Source organism: Petromyzon marinus, chromosome 85 (genome assembly GCF_048934315.1).
Source record: "Petromyzon marinus isolate PM22_M1 ecotype Great Lakes invasive population chromosome 85, UKy_Petmar_22M1.pri1.0, whole genome shotgun sequence".
Lineage (NCBI taxonomy): Eukaryota > Metazoa > Chordata > Hyperoartia > Petromyzontiformes > Petromyzontidae > Petromyzon > Petromyzon marinus.
This window is the reverse complement of record NC_133750.1, coordinates 5,948,187-5,968,535: the sequence shown is the minus strand read 5'-3', so window position 1 is coordinate 5,968,535 and position 20,349 is coordinate 5,948,187. Positions and strand designations below refer to the sequence as shown.

At 48.8% G+C, this 20,349-nt stretch overlaps 1 protein-coding gene across 3 annotated transcripts in view; it reads left to right on the top strand.

The window, feature by feature from the left end:
* The first annotated feature begins 4,582 nt into the window (after nucleotides 1-4,582).
* The window catches only part of LOC142907920 (uncharacterized), a 145,547-nt gene continuing 129,780 nt past the window's right edge, over nucleotides 4,583-20,349 (top strand). The window contains exons 1-3 of one of the 3 annotated variants that reach the window (XM_076057890.1): nucleotides 4,606-4,688; nucleotides 7,280-7,321; nucleotides 7,484-7,551. In XM_076057890.1, the coding sequence (XP_075914005.1) occupies nucleotides 4,623-4,688; nucleotides 7,280-7,321; nucleotides 7,484-7,551 (176 nt within the window). In that variant the 5' untranslated portion in view covers nucleotides 4,606-4,622. Of the gene's footprint in view, nucleotides 4,689-7,279; nucleotides 7,322-7,483; nucleotides 7,552-20,349 lie in introns of all 3 variants that reach the window. The other 2 variants (XM_076057889.1, XM_076057891.1) reach the window with 2 other exon arrangements.

Sequence of the window (20,349 nt, the reverse complement as noted above, 5' to 3'; positions counted from 1 at the left end):
CACTAGAAATGCCCCTTTGCTGATTAACGTCTGGATGTTCGTAACCATCGGTTGAAGCAAGCCCGGCTGCTCTTGAGGCGCTGTGCACCAATAAGGGGGGACGCCTATGGCACCCCCCAACAACCACAACCTGCGGCTTCCTTCCAACAACCACAGCCTGTAGCGCCCCCTACAGGCTGGTCAAGTAAATCGTTAGGATCCACTCGCACATCGTGCGGTGAGCCTTAATCCAGCAGTGGATTTAAGCACCAAAAAAACCTACAGTACTGATGTAATTAGAACTGTGTGCATTGTTTGTCAGATTTAATTTGTAAAGAGCTCACTTTCAACTACTTATTAACTTAATGTCTTGAGACACTATCGGATGTACGTGTGATCGTGAATTACGATTAAAACAACTTGAAAACAACGCGAACGGCTTTGCTGTCCTTGAGAACTTTCAAGAAGTCGAAAAAGAGCGGCTTTACGCCGCTTTCACTTTCACTCTACATTTCTTTTTGGACGTGAATGAATGAAAATGTATTTAAACTTTAGTTGTGATATTTGCATTCGCTTCTAAGAGCTATGACTTACTAATCAGTGAAAGAACTGTTGGGATTATTTGGAAGCTCTTAAGGGGGTCTTAGGTTTCAAGCTTCAAGTTTCATTGATGAGGTAGAGCCCTGTGAGCCACGCGGCTCTTGAGTCGGGTGCAACCGCAACAAACAAAATATGAACAGAGAAAGATCTTAAAGCGACGGAGCGCACCCCGGGAGCGCGAGCCTGAGGTAGCCATCAGTGGAGAGCACGGGGCTCCCTCAGGGCAGCAGCGGAGAGAGCACGGCTCTCCCTCAGGGCAGCAGTGGACGGAGCACGGCTCTGCCTCACTCTCACTCACCCGTCTCTTGCTCGCGGTCACGTGACACACTTCAACCAATCCGGGGGCGTACATGTTTGGGAGGGGCGCACCTCTGGTTGGCTGCTTGCTCGCGATCACGTGACGCACTTCAACCAATCCGTGTGGCGTTAATCACATTCACAGAATGACAGAATGACAGAGCTGGGTGTTTATATATGTGTCATTTTTTTTGTCTGTGTTCAAGCGCTTGCGAGGGATTTGTCTCTCTAATGGTGGGGTTTACGTAAAACATTTTTTGCCAGGTACCACGCCGTAAGCCCCGCGGTTGGCAAGCACTTCCTTTTTCATGTCCATCACCTTTACATTTGTTTAACACGTAGGCTTTCGCGACCAATATTATTCATAATAAAGGTTTTTTTTGGGTTAGATCGCGTTTATTTATAAATGTGTCGTAACCCTCCACCACCCGACACGGCCAATCAGCAAAAAAAGTGTCACGTTAACAAAAGACAAATAATTCACTACTTTAGCCCACTGTAAATGTGGATTCACTCTTCAACACACCGGTGGGCTAAAGTAGTAAATTATTTGTCTTTTGTCAACGTGACACTTTTTTTGCTGATTGGCCGTGTCGGGTGGTGGAGGGTTACGACACATTTATAAATAAACGCGATCTAACCCAAAAACCGTTATTATGAACCTTTACATTAGTTTAATTAGCGATTTTGTGCGATATGTCGTTCTTTATTTATTTAGTTAGTTTTGCCTCCCGCCGCGGGACAAAGCGTGCAATTGCGCCCCTAGCAACGCACACACGGTCGCTAAAAAAAAATTTCATTCGCGTTAAAAAATGCTTTAAAAAAAATATATATCTATACACAACGCTGAGGTTAATTCTTCACAGTCTTATGTCCCCCCACCCCCAACCCCAATTCGTGCAGTTTCTGGATGTTTGGAATTACTCAAATTTTGACCGTGACACCAACATGCAATGACCCGTGCGTAGCGAATGACACAACGCTACGTTTTGCATCTGCCGTTAAACAGGCTGCGCATATTTTGGTGAATGTTACTGGTGCAGAGGAGTAGTGGGAGGAAGTGAGGGCATCGGCAGGAGAGAACGGGATTACGTCACAGGGTGACGTCATGTTACCAAGAGGAGAGGGGTACTTAAAGGGGACCCCGGGCCAGGGGGGGGGGGGGGGGTCGGGGTCGTCGTGGGGAGTCCAGGGAACGGGAGTCTCGAGGAGACGGAAGACGCCGGACGGACGACACGCCGCTCGGCACCGAGACCCTAGGCCGAGGAAAGAGTAGGGCTAGTGGGGAGCTTGGGTGAGGATGGGCCGAGGGGCTAAGCGAGTACCGGGACGGTCCACGGGAGGGACCTCGTGTAGAAGCGTCTACCTCGCGTGCGATCCGGTGATACTGGACGCGAGCGTGGTGCGTAATAAACTGGTAGGGACCTCCTGGTTACACCACCAGCCCACAGGGGATTGTTGTGTCCGTCCGTCGTGCATACAAAAATGGGAGGGGTGGGGCTGGGTGGAGAGGGGATGGTGGGGAGGGGAGGGGCTGGGCGGGGAGGGAGGGGAGGGGCTGGGTGGGGAGGGGCTGGTGGGGAGGGGATGGTGGGGAGGGGCTGGGTGGGGAGGGTGGGGAGGGGCTGGGTGGGGGGTGGGAGGGGTGGGAGGGTTGAGTGGGGAGGGGCTGGGTGGGGAGGGGCTGGGTGGGGAGGGGCTGGGTGGGGAGGGTGGGGAGGGGCTGGGTGGGGAGGGGCTGAGTGGGGAGGGGATGGTGGGGAGGGGCTGGTTGGGGAGGGGCTGGGTGGGGAGGGGCTGGGTGGGGAGGGTGGGGAGGGGCTGGGTGGGGAGGGGCTGAGTGGGGAGGGGATGGTGGGGAGGGGCTGGTTGGGGAGGGGCTGGGTGGGGAGGGGCTGGGTGGGGGGTGGGAGGGGTGGGACGGTTGAGTGGGGAGGGGCTGGGTGGGGAGGGGCTGGGTGGGGAGGGGCTGGGTGGGGAGGGGCTGGACACCCCGTGGTGCCCCCCTTATAAAACTCAACGTTTCACCAACTCACGCCGGCTTGTGCCCGCCCTCACAGTGGGGCACATTATATTCTTAGTTTTTTCGGTAAAGTCACGTTGAAGAGAAACAACAAAAATAACAAAATATATATAAAACAATAAAAAATTCTCACGACGTTTCGACCATAACTCAAACGGTTTGACAAAATATATATAAAACAATAAAAAATTCTCACGACGTTTCGACCATAACTCAAACGGTTTGAGTTATGGTCGAAACGTCGTGAGAATTTTTTATTGTTTTATATATATTTTGTTATTTTTGTTGTTTCTCTTCAACGTGACTTTACCGAAAAAACTAAGAATATGAATTACTGCAGTCACGAAAGCTTTAAATCAAAATTTAGTGGGGCATATTGTTGCTGAACGCATCACCACGTGGTGGTGCCGTTGACCCTGGCCATTGACCGAGCAACCCGACGTTCCTACCGGCTCCTCCCTCCGCAGGCGACTTTGTTAAACTGGCAGTAGCCCTTAAAGAGAATCTCGTCTCCGCGTGAGTTTACACCACAACAACGGCGGGGTAGCCAGATGTGCCTGTCGGATTTGAACCTTGAACCTCTGCAATAAATAGAGAATGCGCTCCCATATTCTTGGTTCTTTCGGCAAAAAATTCACTTAAATAGAAAACACAAATTTTCAAAAGTAAAATTTTTTTTCATTTGTATTATTTAAATTGTCAATTCGATTGAAATTTTATTTTTACTTAATGTAACATTTTTTTATTTTTATTTACGCGACTTTACCGAAAGAGCCAAGCATATTAATTCCTGCAGTCACGAAAGTTTTAAGTCAAAATACAATGCGCCTCCACTCGGCTCGCCTCAATCAGCCTGAGAGAACTTCCATGCAGAGGGCTCCACGCAGCGTCGTGCGGAGCGACAGGCCAGGGAGCTCCCACACAGCGTGGCGCAGCTGATGATAATAAATATTCTTGGCTCTTTCGGTAAAGTCACGTAGATAGGAAACAAACAACAATATATAAAATAATAAGTTAAATTTAAAAAAGAGTTGAAAAATAATAAATTGATGAAAAGTTGCCATTGGTCGACTGACTGAGATGATTGTGCCCCCAACAATATACACACACACAGTGTACACACACAGTGTGCACACTGCACACACACATACACAGTGTACACACACTCAGTGTACACACACTCAGTGTACACACACACACACTGCACACACACACACACTGCACACACACACACTGCACACACACACACTGCATACACACACACTGCACACACACAGTGTACACACACACACAGTGTACACGCAATAATGTCCACGTTGTTGTTGCTGAGCTCACACACCCAAGGGGTCTCTGTTCACGGGACGGAGCAATGGAAAATGAATCTAAATCAACTTAAACGCCAACCCCGCTCTGTGACGTCACCACTCAGCATTACCTCATCGGCGTGAAACGCCAGGGGGAGGCGTACCAAGCTAGTGACGTCATCATCTGGTTGGGTCACTTCTGTTATCTGTTCAAGTACCATCCTTATTTGGGCAAAGCCACGCCCAGTGACTGGCGGCTCATTAACATAATGTATCCGTGCAAGCCGTCGCGAGTTGCGACGGGTTCAGCACCCGCGCCCCACCCCTTGACAAATGGGCCGGGCTCATTAACATAATTTATTCGTTATAGAGCCGCTCATTGTGGGAGGGGAGTGTTATCGTAGCTCGCAAGTGACGTCATGTCACCTGCTGCGACGTCACGAAGTAACGGGAAGTTGCCGCTCGTGCGTACACTGAAATCCCAGGTGAGAAATTCTCATCGCGGTTGTGGTGGTTGTGGTGGTAGTGGTGGTGGTTGTGGTGGCAGCGGGCAGAGATGATCTCCCAAGCGAAATGCTGAGGCAGGGTGGCGTTTGTGCACAGACTGCCCTATATGACATCATAACAACGGTCTGGACCACTGGACGGGTTCCGCAGGATTGGAAGGATGCCCTGGTGGTCCCCCTTTTTAAGAAGGGGGACCGCACAGACTGTAACAACTACAGGGGCATCTCACTCCTCAGTGTGCCGGGAAAGGTCCTGGCAAGGATTATTCAGCATCGCCTTGCCAGGCACGCTGAGGAGAGGCTTGCGGAGCCCCAATGCGGTTTCAGAAAAGGGCGGTCCTGCACAGATGCCATATTTTCTGTCTGTCTGCTACAGCAGGGGTGTATGGAATTCCAACAAGACCTACATCTCTGCTTTATTGACCTGGTCAAGGCCTATGATACCATCAGTAGGCCTGGGCTCTGGGTTGTTCTTCGTGCTTTTGGAGTACCTGACCCTCTGCTCACGATCATTAAGGACCTTCATGATGGTGAGCGGGCCCGGGTAAAACTACGTGGCCGGGAGTCAGAGCCATTCCCTGTACACCTTGGGGTGCGACAGGGATGTCCTCTGGCTCCCACATTATTTAACATCTATTTTGACCACGTAGTTCGTGAAGCCTCCAATAGCTGTACCGGGGGAATCTCCATATGGTACAGATATAATGGGAGGCTGATCGATGCCCGGGTGCGGTCAAGGGATGGCTCCCTATTGCTCAACCACGTTATGTATGCTGATGATTTGGTAATAGCTGCTCATTCAGAGGAGGAGTTGGAGACGCTGCTGCTGAGACTGGAGCGTGCCACTAAGAGGTGGGGCCTTACCATCAGCCCCACCAAAACTAAGCACCTGCCTGGGTATTTTGTACCATCGGACACTCCACCCCCACAACTCCCAATCGGTGATGGGGCAGTTGTGGAGAGAGTGGAGAGTTTCCCATACCTGGGCAGTGTGCTTATGACTGGCTCCAGTTTAACAGCAGAGGTCTCACTCCGAATCAGTCGAGCGGCAATATCTTTTCATCGGTTGCGTAACGCTGTGTGGAAGCTACCTGGTCTGTCGCTCCGCACTAAGCTTCAGGTCTTCTCGGCCACGGTCATTCCCTCCCTTCTCTACGCTTGCGAAACGTGGACCCCCCTAATGGAACATCTTCGCCGGTTAGAAACATTTAGGCTGGCCTGCCTACGATCCATCCTGGGTTTAACCAGACTGGATTGTGTGAGGAGCTCACAAATCCTTGAAAGATCTGGGCAAGGGCCCATCGGTGAGCTCCTCCGGCGTGGAAGGCTGCGATGGCTGGGTCATGTAGCCCGCATGCCCAGCCACCGCATGCCGAAACAGCTTTTGTTCGGCCGGATTGAGGGGGCTAACTGGGCGCGGCACGGGCTAGAGAAGAGCTGGAGTGATGTGGTACAGGAGGACGTGGAGCTGAGTGGACTTGCCGATGACTGGTACCAGCTGTGTCAAGATCGGCCTCTGTGGAGGAGGCTCGTGAAGGACGCTACTGGGCAGTTGGAGGTAGTTGCCCTCCAACAACAACGGAGGGCGGAGGAGCGACGCTCATAACTACGAGCGGAGCGCCGGGTGGCTAAAGCACAGCAGGTTGGCACAGTAGGGGGCACAGGTGGTGCATCAGCCAGTCATCTCAGTCAGTCGACCCGTGGCACCTGGGTCTGCCCCGTGACCTCTTGCCAGCGGGCGTTCGACACTTCACGTGGCCTCAGGGTGCACATAGCCTGGCACAAGCGTCATGGTGACGTAACCGCCATTTAGTGGCGAATGGCGGTTGTTGTTGGTTGTGGTTGTGGTGGTAGTGGTGGTAGTGGTTGTGGTGGTAGTGGTTGTTGTGGTGGTAGTGGTTGTTGTGGTGGTTGTGGTGGTGGTTGTTAATAAAGTATTAAAGCTTTCGTGACTGCATAAAATTACTCTTGTTTGTTTCGGTAAAGTCACGTATGTACAAATACAAGAAAAATTATATATAAAAAAAACAATCACGACGTTTCGATCACAACGCAAGCGATCTTCATCAGGTGTCAAGAACAAATCACGGAGGTAAATACAACAAAAAGATGAGAGACGAGAATTCAACAAACCTGAAAAAACATGTGAAGCACATCCAGTCAGGCCAACAGCACAGTTAAGACACTTCCTGGCAGACCACGAATTTCAGAGGAGTGTTAAATTTCGTGTTCAATCTTTGGATAGCACACACCAGCATAGATAGAATGAAAAATACGAGGTACACGGTCAGTAGAAATACATATACAAGTCCACCAAGAGGTAAGGAGGGAGGAAAGACGGACAGGGAGGCAGAGAGAGAGAGAGGGGCTGGGGGGGTCGGAGGGATGAACAGAAGCTTAAATAGGAAATAAAGTTGAAGGGGGGGAGGGGCCAGAGCGAGAGCGGCAGCTTAAACACGCACATCTTACACATACAAAACGGCACCTCAAAAAAGGACCACCTCTTGTAAATACAAAACGGTGGTGGTTGTTGTTTACCGAGGTAGAGCCTCGCTCTCTCTCTCTCGTAGGGATGTCAACTGAGTACCAGCGAGCATGGAAGCGATGTCCAGGTTGGAACTTTACAACGCGGGGCTTTGCCTCCTGCCCTCGCCTGATCGCATTCACTTTAATTCTCTTGCTTAAAGTTGAATTTCTCTTCACACGGCTGGCCACTTTGTAACTTTGTTTTATTTTAAATATTCACACAGTTTTTATTTAACTTTTTTTACCAGGCCAAGCCCGCGTTGAGCTGCTATACCGCTCTTGTTTTCAGAAGCGACCTGCCCACAACAACAACGAGGTGAGGCTTGTCAACAGCGTGGTGGTGTTCACTCTAGACGCGTGGTGTTCACTCTAGACGCGTGGCGGTGTTCACTCTAGATGCGTGGCGGTGTTCACTCTAGACGCATGGCGGTCTTCACTCTAGACGCGTGGTGGTGTTCACTCTAGACGCGTGGCGGTGTTCACTCTAGACGCGTGGCGGTGTTCACTCTGGACGCGTGGCGGTGTTCACTCTGGACGCGTGGTGGTGTTCACTCTGGACACGTGGTGGTATTCACTCTAGACGTGTGGCGGTGTTCACTCTAGACGCATGGCGGTCTTCACTCTAGACGCGTGGTGGTGTTCACTCTAGACGCGTGGCGGTGTTCACTCTAGACGCGTGGCGGTGTTCACTCTAGACGCGTGGCGGTGTTCACTCTGGACGCGTGGCGGTGTTCACTCTGGACGCGTGGTGGTGTTCACTCTGGACGCGTGGTGGTGTTCACTCTGGACACGTGGTGGTATTCACTCTAGACGTGTGGCGGTGTTCACTCTAGACGCGTGGCTGTGTTCACTCTGGACGCGTGGCGGTGTTCACTCTGGACGCGTAGAAGGGAAACAATTGTTTCCCTTCTACGTGACTTTACCGAAACAACCAAGAATATGAATCCCTGCAGTCACGAAAGCTTTAAATCTAAGTATAGACATGTTAGTCACGTGTTACTATGTATTTATGCATTCCTCTGTGCATCGATACTGACGTGTAGATGGTGTGGATATTCTTTTTTTCTGTCTGCAGTTGTCGCTTCTTCTGTCGCTTCCTCTGCAGAATTTGTCTGATGGAGCAAAGGCACTCGGCACAGCTCAGTACCACAAGGCATCAATGCGACCGGTGTGCATACAGCACGGATCACATTGGAATTTTTACACAGCACCAGAGAACTCACACAGGAGAGAAACCCTTAAAGTGCAGTGTGTGTGGGAAGGGATTTGCATGGTCATCTGCTTTTAAAAAACACCAGAGAACACACACAGGAGAGAAACCCTTCAAGTGCAGTGTGTGTGGGAAGGCGTTTGCACTTTCATCTGCTCTTGTAAGACACCAGAGAACACACACAGGAGAGAAACCCTTCAAGTGCAGTGTGTGTGGGAAGGCGTTTGTACAGTCATCTGCTCTTGTAATTCACCAGAGAACACACACAGGAGAGAAACCCTTCAGTTGCAGTGTGTGTGGAAAGGCGTTTGCACGGTCACCACATCTTAAAAGACACCAGAGAACTCAAAAGCATGAAAAGATCCACCAGGAGTGGAGTCTGAAATCAGCTTGTGAAAGTCAAAGTGCCGCAATGAGCCCATCCCTCATCAAACAAGAACCGGAAGAAAATCCCAGCTTGAACACTTTTAAAGGTATCAAGGTGAAATATGAAGAGGTGAAATGTGAAGAAGTGATGGTGAAGAGCGAAGAAGTGAAGGTAAAATGTGAAGATTCAACTCCAAAGTCGGACCTTCACATCGATGGAGGCAACGTGAAGCAGGAGGAGAATTCTGACTGTGAGGCAGAGCGAGGCAACTCCCAGCAGTTTGTGGAAGTGGAGGTGTGGGTGGACTTCCTCCGAGACGATACAAAGTCAAATGGAGACCCGGTAGATGTGTAAGCCAGAGACGATGTCGCTCCAATAGATGCACCTTTGTCACAGGCCTTTAATGACAAGAATGTGAAGTTGAACACTCAATTCCTGGGTTCAACCTGCAGGGTAAGGGCGGCCAGTCTTTGTGGACCTGTGGGTTGGGTAGATCTCTAACCAGGAGCGAGAGCCAATAAGCTCCCAAGCGTTCACTATGTTCTAATAATTGCATTTATATGGTGCTTGCTTAATCGCCTCGGCAACTCGGAGTTTTGTATCGTAGCTCGTCTCAAACACGTGAAGAGCATCCCCAAGTAGCAGCTGCCCCTGTGTGGCACAAGGTGGTGGCCCTGCACCGGCCTGCATGTGGACAAGAGCCTGTCAGTAGGGGGCGATGTTTGATGTGGCATCTTAGTTGTGGAGTTTGTAGGTAATGTTTAGAATTTGATCAATTTTGACGCAGACGCCAGCATGCAACGGCCTACTCATTTTGAATGACACAATAGTATGTTGTACATAAACTCTTAAGCAGAAGGTGCGTATTTTTTTAAATAGCTTCTTGTTTATACGATGTAACCTGATACAGCATATTTCAGTGCAGTAATACTGTTGTTAAAATTACTCAATAATTTAGAATACTTGTCTGATTGTGTGCATACATGTAACAATTTGTCTATAAGGGTCAAACATTGAATAAGTGATGTTAGGACAAAGTGTGTTTTGGAAGTAACCTGTACAGATAACTCAGGTGAGACTCATTGTTCTTGTGATACAGGTCAAAGGGTATTTTTGTGTTTGCAGGAAGCATCTGCCTCTGCAGCAACTCATTGTCTTTGAAACAGGGAGCACACTCGGATCATTCATCAATTACAAGGCATACCACTTAAAAGTTACACGTAGAGGAGATACATTCTCTACAACACGGATTATAATTTTGTATTACGTGTTGACGTAGATTTTGTCTAACTAGGGCTAGAAATGCTCCTTGCTGATTAACGTCTGGATGTTCGAAACCATCGGTTGAAGCAAGCCCAGCTGCTGTTGAGAGGCTGTGCACCAATAAGGGTCCACAGGTGGCTTGCACTGAATCAATGATGCACTCCCAGAAGGCTGTGCTAGTTATAGTTTGTGTTAAACATTCCTTTGTTTCGTGGAGAGATGGATAAATGAAAGATGTCGTGTCTGCTGATCTGCTTCATAGCAAGGAGATAATTTTAAGAGCACATTCGAAATGCATTTTTGGTTCAGATTTGTATTTGGTTACAAGGCAGAGCACATCTAGTAGATACATTCTCCACAACAACACTCATTGTAATTTTGCATGACGTCTTATATGTTGGCGAACTAGGAGGAGAAATGGTCCATGCCGATTAACGTCTGGATGTTGACAACCAAGGGTTGAAGCAAGCCGGACCGCCTGCGGAGCCCCTCACAAACATTTACGGCCTTGGGCCAGGAAAGTCACCAAAAAAATTGCACACGACCAACGCATTCACTCAAGCTCCCGGTGCTCAGTTTTAAAATTAAACAACTTTGAATTGTATATTTTTTTTAATTAGATAATTTTATTTCTTCATTAAAAGCTTATATCGTTTTACATCTGGAAGACTTAGATGAAAACGACATTTCGTGTTAATTTTCTCTCGTCGTGGAGTAGATGGCCTTGCCGGGGGTTCGGTTCGATGCGGACTTTCACTTGGTTGGGATCGCGGGATCGAGATAAGGCGACACAGAGCTGGCCATGCCAGAAGACCGCCGTCTGCAGATGGATTCCAACGTGATCGAACGTCTGTCCCTGCGCCTCCGTCGTTCATGCATGAAAACGACAAAGTGCTGCGTTCGTCACAGATAGATGAAGTTGCGCGCTTTTATAAGAGTACTAGCGGGAAGTACCCGGCGTTGCCTGGGCGAAAAAGACACACACACATGGACTTAGACACATGGACTCATACACACACACGTAGACTCTCACACACATGGACCAAAGCACACATGGATTTTCACATATCGACTAAGAGACACACACATGGACTCACACACACACATGGACTCACACATACACATCGACTTACACACACACATGGACTCACACATACACATCGACTTACACACACACATGGACTCACACATACACATCGACTTACACACATATGGACTCACACATACACATCGACTTACACACACAGACTCACACATACACATCGACTTACACACACATGGACTCACACATACACATCGACTTACACACACATGGACTCACACATACACATGGACTCACACATACACATCGACTTACACACACATGGACTTACAACAACAACAACCGCCATTCGCCACTAAGTGGTGGTGACGTCACCACGACGCTTGTGCCAGGCTATGTGCACCGTGAGGCCACGTGAAGTGTCGAACCCCGCTGGCAGGAGGTCACTGGGCAGACCCAGGTGCCACGGGTCGACTGACTGAGATTACTGGCTGATGCACCACCTGTCGCTCCTCCACCCTCCGTTGTTGTTGGAGGGCGACTGCCTCCAACTGCCCAGTAGCATCCTTCACGAGCCTCCTCCACAGAGGCCGATCTTGACACCGCTGGTACCAGTCATCGGCAAGTCCACTCAGCTCCACGTCCTCCTGTACCACTTCACTCCATCTCTTCTTTAGCCCGTGCCGCGCCCGCTTAGCCCCCTCAATCCGGCCAAACAAAAGCTGCTTCGGCATGCGGTGGCTGGGCATGCGGGCTACATGACCCAGCCATCGCAGCCTTGCCTGCCGGAGGAGCTCACCGATGGGACCCTGCCCAGATCTTTCAAGGATTTGTGAGCTCCTCACACAATCCAGTCTGGTTAAACCCAGGATGGATCGTAGGCAGGCCAGCCTAAATGTTTCTAACTGGTGAAGATGTTCCATTAGGGGGGTCCACGTTTCGCAAGCGTAGAGAAGGGAGGGAATGACCGTGGCCGAGAAGACCTGAAGCTTAGTGCGGAGCGACAGACCAGGTAGCTTCCACACAGCGTTACGCAACCGATGAAAAGATATTGCCGCTCGACTGATTCGGAGTGAGACCTCTGCTGTTAAACTGGAGCCAGTCATAAGCACACTGCCCAGGTATGGGAAACTCTCCACTCTCTCCACAACTGCCCCATCACCGATTGGGAGTTGTGGGGGTGGAGTGTCCGATGGTACAAAATACCCAGGCAGGTGCTTAGTTTTGGTGGGGCTGATGGTAAGGCCCCACCTCTTAGTGGCACGCTCCAGTCTCAGCAGCAGCGTCTCCAACTCGTCCTCTGACTGAGCAGCTATTACCAAGTCATCAGCATACATAACGTGGTTGAGCAATAGGGAGCCATCCCTTGACCGCACCCGGGCATCGATTAGCCTCCCATTATATCTGTACCATATGGAGATTCCCCCGGTACGGCTATTGAAGGCTTCACGAACTACGTGGTCAAAATAGATGTTAAATAATGTGGGAGCCATGTAGTTTTACCCGTGCCCGCTCACCATCATGAAGGTCCTTAATGATCGTGAGCAGAGGGTCAGGTACTCCAAAAGCACGAAGAACGACCCAGAGCCCAGGCCTACTGATGGTATCATAGGCCTTGACCAGGTCAATAAAGCAGAGATGTAGGTCTTGTTGGAATTCCCTACACCTCTGCTGTAGCAGACGGACAGAAAATATGGCATCTGTGCAGGACCGCCCTTTCCTGAAACCGCATTGGGGCTCCGCAAGCCTCTCCTCAGCGTGCCTGGCAAGGCGATGCTGAATAATCCTTGCTAGAACCTTTCCCGGCACACTGAGGAGTGAGATGCCCCTTGTTACAGTCTGTGCGGTCCCCCTTCTTAAAAAGGGGGACCACCAGGTCATCCTTCCAATCCTGCGGAACCCGTCCACTGGTCCAGACTGTTGTTATGATGTCATATAGGGCAGTCTGTGCACAAACGCCACCCTCCCTCAGCATTTCGCTTGGGAGATCATCTCTGCCCGCTGCCTTTCCTGGTCTCAGACTCCGGATCGCCTTCAATACTTCCTCAGCAGATGGCACCTCAGCCAGCCACTCACAGGGGGTGACTTCTTCCAATATTTGAGGCACCGCAGCCTCAGCAGGGTCATCCTCACCTTGTGCCACGATGTTTTCCTGGCTGTGAGATTTTCCCTCCCCCAGGACCTCACAGAAATGCTCAGCAAATCTGCGAACCTGTTCCTGGGGGTCGGAGATTGGATCACCGTTTTTTCCCCTAATGATGGTAATAGGTGTGGCGCTGCAGGTTACTTTTTTGATGGAGTTAAATAGAGATTTGTGATCACGGGCCACTGAGGCAGACTCCATCTCCTCAGCAACCCGCGACCACCACCCATCCTTGCAGCGCCTCATGGCTCTCCGAACCTCCGAGTGAATGCTGCGGTAAGCCTCCTCATTCTCTGACGTGGGATTCTGTAGCCGATGACAGTGGGCCTGTCGCTTTTTCTCAACCATCCTGAACACCTCCTCTGTCAGCCAGGGTCTCTGGGGAGGTCTGGACCGCGTACCCAAAGCAGCCATTGCAGCTGCATGAGTCACAGTCCTAAACCTCGCCCATTTACCCTCGACATCAGGAGGAGTCGGGGACGATGCCAATCCCAGCCGCAAGCGATGATGAAATTCTCGCTTGCAACTTTCATCAGATAATTGAGACCAGGCCACTTTATGTTGGAATGGGGTCCTGGCTGTACACCCACCACCGGAGTGGAAGAATGGCAGGCGCATCTTACAGATGACTAGTCGATGGTCAGAGGGCAGATCAGCTCCACGGTAGGTCCTGGTGTCAAGGACATGGGCTTGCATCCGCTGGTCCGTCACTATGTAGTCCAGCAGATGTTCTTGCTTGGACCCGGAATGCATCCATGATTTTGTGTGGATGCGCCGATGCCGGAACAGCGTGTTGGTAATTACAAGCCCATGGGCTGCACAAAAATCTAGCAGCCTCCTACCGTTGTTATTGAGCTGATCTGGCCCATGCCCTCCAATCACTCCAGACCAGGTGCCAGTATCATGACCTACTCGGGCATTGAAGTCACCCAACATGATGACTCTATCCCGAGGGGCCACTTTAGCCAGCACCTGTGACAGGAGGTCATAGAAGGCATCTGACTCATCGGCTTTGCCTGCATCCCTCCACGGATGTTCATCTTCGGTGGGGGCATAAGTAACCACGACCACCATTCCTCGCCTCCGGTTGATGGGAAGGCAAGCCCAAAGTAGCCTGGGGCTTACAGCTTCCCACACCTCACCGCCACTCTCCCACGCCCCCTTCATTCTTTTGTTCAAAAGAAGACCCACACCCTGTTGTTTGGCAGTCTGCTGCCCCGAGTAGAGGACTGTCCACCCCTCATGGTGGCAGGAGCCAGAGCCGGTCCACCGGACCTCCTGAATGCCGCATAGATCCAGGCGGTACCGGTCCAGCTCCCGACAGAGGAGTGGCAGCCTCTCCTCTGCAGTGAGCGTTCGAACATTCCACGTGGCCACCCGTAGTGGCTTTTCGTTGTTTCTGGAGTAGCCCCGAGGGTAGGTATTCAATCTCCTGGCTCCGCCAATTGGGGTTTGGCCAGGAGACGTCATAGACGCCTGGCCCCCCGGGGCCTCCGGCACAAGCTTATTTGTTACATATTTCAGTTTAACTCGTGGTTTCGTGGTAATTAATTGAAGGTGGAGGGGTTACCAGCCCCTTGCACCCGTCCAGAGCCCCCGTTTAGCCCCTGTGATGGACACATATGCCATGATGGGAGGAGCCAATCAAAATTGAATCTCCCCCCACAGCACTGTCCACGACAGAGTTGCCCTTCCGGCACCGCGAGGAGGTAGGGGGTTGTTTTGCCGGACATGTGTGTGTGGACTTACACACACATGGACTCACACATACACATCGACTTACACACACATGGACTCACACATACACATCGACTTACACACACATGGACTTACACACACATGGACTCACACATACATGGACTCACACATACACATCGACTTACACACACATGGACTCACACATACACATCGACTTACACACACATACACATCGACTTACACACACATGGACCCACGCATACACATCGACTTACACACACATGGACTCGCACATACACATCGACTTACACACACATGGACTCGCACATACACATCGACTTACACACACATGGACTCGCACATACACATCGACTTACACACACATGGACTCACACATATGTTGAGGTGCAAATGACGGCGCCGAGGTAGGTCTTCAGTTAAGGGCTTCGGATAACTTCCGCAGGGGTAGGGGTCCTTCACGAGGTCCTTCACACGAACCTTCACTCTGTCTGTTCCTAGCTCGGCTAGCTCCAGGGCTCCCTCCCTCGAGTCGGATCGGGGGTTCAGCCAACAACTCCAGACTCCCTGAGCTCTACCCCTGGCTGGCTCTTCAACCGCTCTCTATCCCGGGCGCCCACAGTGACCCCCTTAAGTACCTAGAGGAGACGTGACGTCGTCGCCTCGCCCAGCGCGCGCGACGTCACAACCCATGATGTCATCGCGCTGGACAGCCAGCATGACGTCACATCCCCATATTACTCCTCTACACATAGACTCGCGCACATTGGCCTGCACACACATATGGACTCGCACAGACATGGACTTTAGATACACACACATGCAGTTACACAGACTCACACAAACACATTGACTTACACAAATATGGACTAACACACATGGACTAACATACATACACATCGACGTACACACATCAACTGACACACAGCGACTGACACACACACATGGACTAACACATACAGCGACTGACACACACACATGGACTGACATGCACACTTGGACGTACACACACATCGACTTACACAGCAATCCCCGATGATGCCACAGCTAGAGCAATTTTCTCTCTCTTGCGAGCCTTAGCGAGGAGCAGTTTGAAAACAAAGGTCTTCCCAGTCCTGGCAGGTGCCTCAAGGAAAAAAAATGACTCGATTTGTAGTCTCAATGTCTTCCAAGATTTCCGTGTAGGCTTCTATTTGTGCATCCATCAGCTTTGGGTAATTTTCCATAAAAAATTTTAAGAATCTGTAAAGCATAATAGCATAGTTAACGTAGGATGTCTTGATTCATAATAAAGGTTTTTGGATTAGATCGCGTTATTTCTAAATGTGTCGTAACCCTCCACCACCCGACACGGCCAATCAGCAAAAAAGTGTCACGTTGACAAAAGACAAATAATTCACTACTTTAGCCCACCGGTGTGTTGAAGAGTGAATCCACATTTACAGTTTGAGTACGACGTTTCGCTGGTAATTACATCCAGCATCATTGGGCAATTCGCCAGAATGGTAAAGCCCTCGCTTGCTCCCGGTTTTAAAGAGCAGCAGGGTGACGTCATCATTTAACTCATATCAGGTGCAGTGATTTGAGGCGGAGGGGGGGTATTGTAATCATATAATCGATTAGTAATCAGTCAATGGTTATTAGTAATGAGTTGTAGATTAGTAATTAGTTGTAATGTGTGTTAGTGATTATATGCTTTGTTAGTAATCCGTTAATTAGTATGTGTTAACCCTATAAGGAATTGTAATGTGTATTATTTAATAATACGCTTCCAGGCCGCACTAAGCCTGTAGCTGTCAGAGCGATTAAAGTTATTTTTATTCCTCTCAATTTAAATGGATTCTATAATTAGTCTTTGCCAGTTGTAATTAGTTTTACACAACACTGCAACATCAAAATCAATTGAGTGTCCTTGTTTACAAGCATGTTCTGCCACTGCCGACAGTTGTGTTTGAGATAATTTAATATTTCTCTGATGTTCTTTTAGTCTTCGCTGATGTTACGTCCCGTCTGTCCAATATAGCATCTGCCACATAAACAATTAATCCGATATACACCTTCTGTTGATAGTTTAGGTAATGCGTCTTTAGTGCAAGATACTAGTTTTTGAATTTTGTGTACTGTACCAAATCTTACTGTAATGTTTTGCTTTTGCAAAACACGGGCTAATTTGTCAGTTACTCCTGAGATATATGGAATTTTTATTGTTTTAACAATCTGATCGCTTTCAGCAGTATTGCTTTGCGATCGTGATTTGGCATTCAGTGCTGTTAATTTGAGCATTATTGTAGCCATTCTGTCGTAGTACGTCTTTAACGTGTTTAATCTCTCTCACTAGACTCTCACCATCTGACACTGTTTTAGCCCGATGTATGAGCGTCTTGATAAGAGAGGATTTTTGAGCTGGATGATGATGTGAATTTGCATTCAGATAGGCATCAGTGTGCGTTTGCTTTCTGTAAACGCTGTGTAATTTTACCGTTTAGGCCATGTCCAAGCAAAATATCTAGGAATGGGATTGTGTTATTCACCTCCATTTCCATGGTGAACTGGATGGCCGGGTTTTGTGCATTGAGATGATTTAGAAAATCATTAAGTGCATCTTTACCATGTGGCCAGACAACCAAAGTGTCATCCACATATCTAAACCAAAAGGATGGTTTTAATGTGCTCGAGGCAAGTGCTCTTATTTCAAAGTTTTCCATGTACAAATTTGCTATAGCAGGGGATAAAGGAGAGCCCATTGCTGCTCCTTCCTTTTGTTTAAAGAAATCCCCTCTCCATAAGAAGTAAGTGTTATTTAAACAATGGTCAGCAAGTTTCGGAATATCTTTTGGTAAACCGGTATTCTTTACTAGTGTATCAAGTAATTTAAGCGATTCATTCACTGGAACCTTAGTGAATAGAGAAATCACATCAAAACTTACCAGGCTTAGTGTGGCCTGGAAGCGTATTATTAAATAATACACATTACAATTCCTTATAGGAGAAACACATACTAATTAACGGATTACTAACATAGCATATAATCACTAACACACATTACAACTAATTACTAATCTACAACTCATTACTAATCATAACCATTGATTACTAATCGATTATATAATTACAATACCCCCCCTCCGCCTCAAATCACTGCACCTGATACGAGTTAAATGATGACGTCACCCTGCTGCTCTATTTAAAACCGGGAGCAAGCGAGGGCTTTACCATTCTGGCGAATTGCCCGATAATGTTGGATGTAATTACCAGCGAAACGTCGTACTCAAACTGTAAATGTTGTGGATTCACTCTTCAACACACCGGTGGGCTAAAGTAGTGAATTATTTGTCTTTTGTCAACGTGACACTTTTTTTGCTGATTGGCCGTGTCGGGTGGTGGAGGATTACGACATTTATAAATAACGCGATCTAACCCAAAAACCTTTATTATGAATAATATTGGTCGCGAAAGCCTACGTGTTAAACTGAGGATCTCTTGAGCAAGGGCATGCAGGTTGTCCCTGTAGGTTGTTGGTAGTCCCATAGACGTGAAGTATTTTCCAGCAATGGAGTGCAGTTTGTCGTGAAGGAGGATGAGGGCCTGTTTGAAGATGACATCAGAAAAGTTGACGTCCAGGTTTGTGTTTTGTCTTTGAGCTCCGTGGAGGATATCCTCATTCATGCCCTCTGTATTTTTGCCAGAGTCACATGGGGTTAGATGGGCTGCAAACTTGAATATTCGTGCAGAAGAGCAATGTCAGTTGGAAGGGGGACTGACCAACAGAAGCTTGTGTCATAGCTTCATGAAGATGGTGATCATGAGCAAGAATTGCACGAAGGTTGCAAGCTTCCCTGTATGTTTGGCAGGCAACTCGCTCCACTGTTTATAGGTCTTGGAAAGATTTGTGCCCTTTGGCAACATGGAGAAGCATTGGGAGAAAGTAGCACTGCCGATTGTTGGGATGAGCTGTGTAGACTCGTCCTAAGGCATCCGATTCACCGTCAGCAGCACGTCGCTTCCATTTTTTTATTTAGCAGTCCATGTATAGTGGGAGGGAACTTAATGGTAGAGCAGGTTGGCAGCAAATGGGTCACTTGGGTACGAAACCAAGAACGCCACAAGGGTGGTATCTTGTGGAGCCAGGGCCTGTGGTTGGGCATTTCCTTTGGTGACGTAAATGCGTTGGCCATTTTGGAGGTGAATTGCCAAATGGACGACTGTGGGGGAACGGTCATGGATGGGGAAGCCAAGAATTATGCAAATGGCCTCAGTGTTGCCGATGTATGTTCCTTGGAAGAAAAGTTTGAGTTCTGGCACACTTTGCACCTCTGTTTTGTAAGGCAAAGACAGCCATGTCAGAGCCTTTGTTGATGTATTGGCAAACATATTTGATGGCTTTTTTTAGAATAGCAGAATTTCACATTAAAGTGGGCCTGGAAGATCTTGCACAGGGCAGTAGGGAACGATCCACCGGTTGTGAACCTTAATTAGCGAGTTAGTGGCAGGTCTGAGCGGTGTTTGAAATCCACCATGCTCAGTATTTCTGCGACGATATAGAGGATAGCCATCACGGGCCGACTGAGTGTCTTGCAAGTAGTTCCGTGGATACCTCTTGGTACACCTGTGGTCTTGCATACATGGCGTATTTGGATGGAACTGGGTACATGGTCCATGGACCATTTGGTTGCAGACCACGTAGAAAAAGGGCAGGGTCTTGATGGGGGTGAGGTAGCTCAGCACTGATAAATGTGTCAATGTAACTTGCATGAATTGTTTCCTATCCATAGCGAAATGTGAGCATGAGGAAGACGACGTTCGTGCCACCCAATGGTGTGCAAGTTACTGCTTGTCTATCCAAAGACGCCGCCTAAGTTGGTCGTAATAAGCATTATGAGGTCATAAACTTTGAGTTTTAAGACCCTCGCTAAGATGTCATGTCTGTCTGGTGACTTTTGGAATGGATAAAGGTAAACTTGGATCTCCTTTCATTTGGGATTGCAAGTGAAGGTGATGAAGAGATGGAGAGTGGCATATTGGCTGATGTACATCATGGCATCCTGAGTCTTCTCATGCATGTATCTTGGTGGAGCTGTGAAGGATGAAGGCACAATAACTAATCAGCCCACATTGTTACCGTTTGCATCTCCTTCGGCATTGATGGCGTCCCAGAGATGAGCATACTGTTCACACACAGGTGGTTTTGATTCAGGTGAATGTAAAGAAGGCGCTCACTCTCAATGTTGGCATACTCATCGACAACATACTGGTGAAAGAGGTTGGCGCACCATAATGTGGTTCCTCCTCTGTCATAATCACGAAGGAATAGAAGTTTTTTTAGAGGAGACAGTTTTGTGAGGATGTCTTTGTCCTGCAGCTTTGTAATTGGAG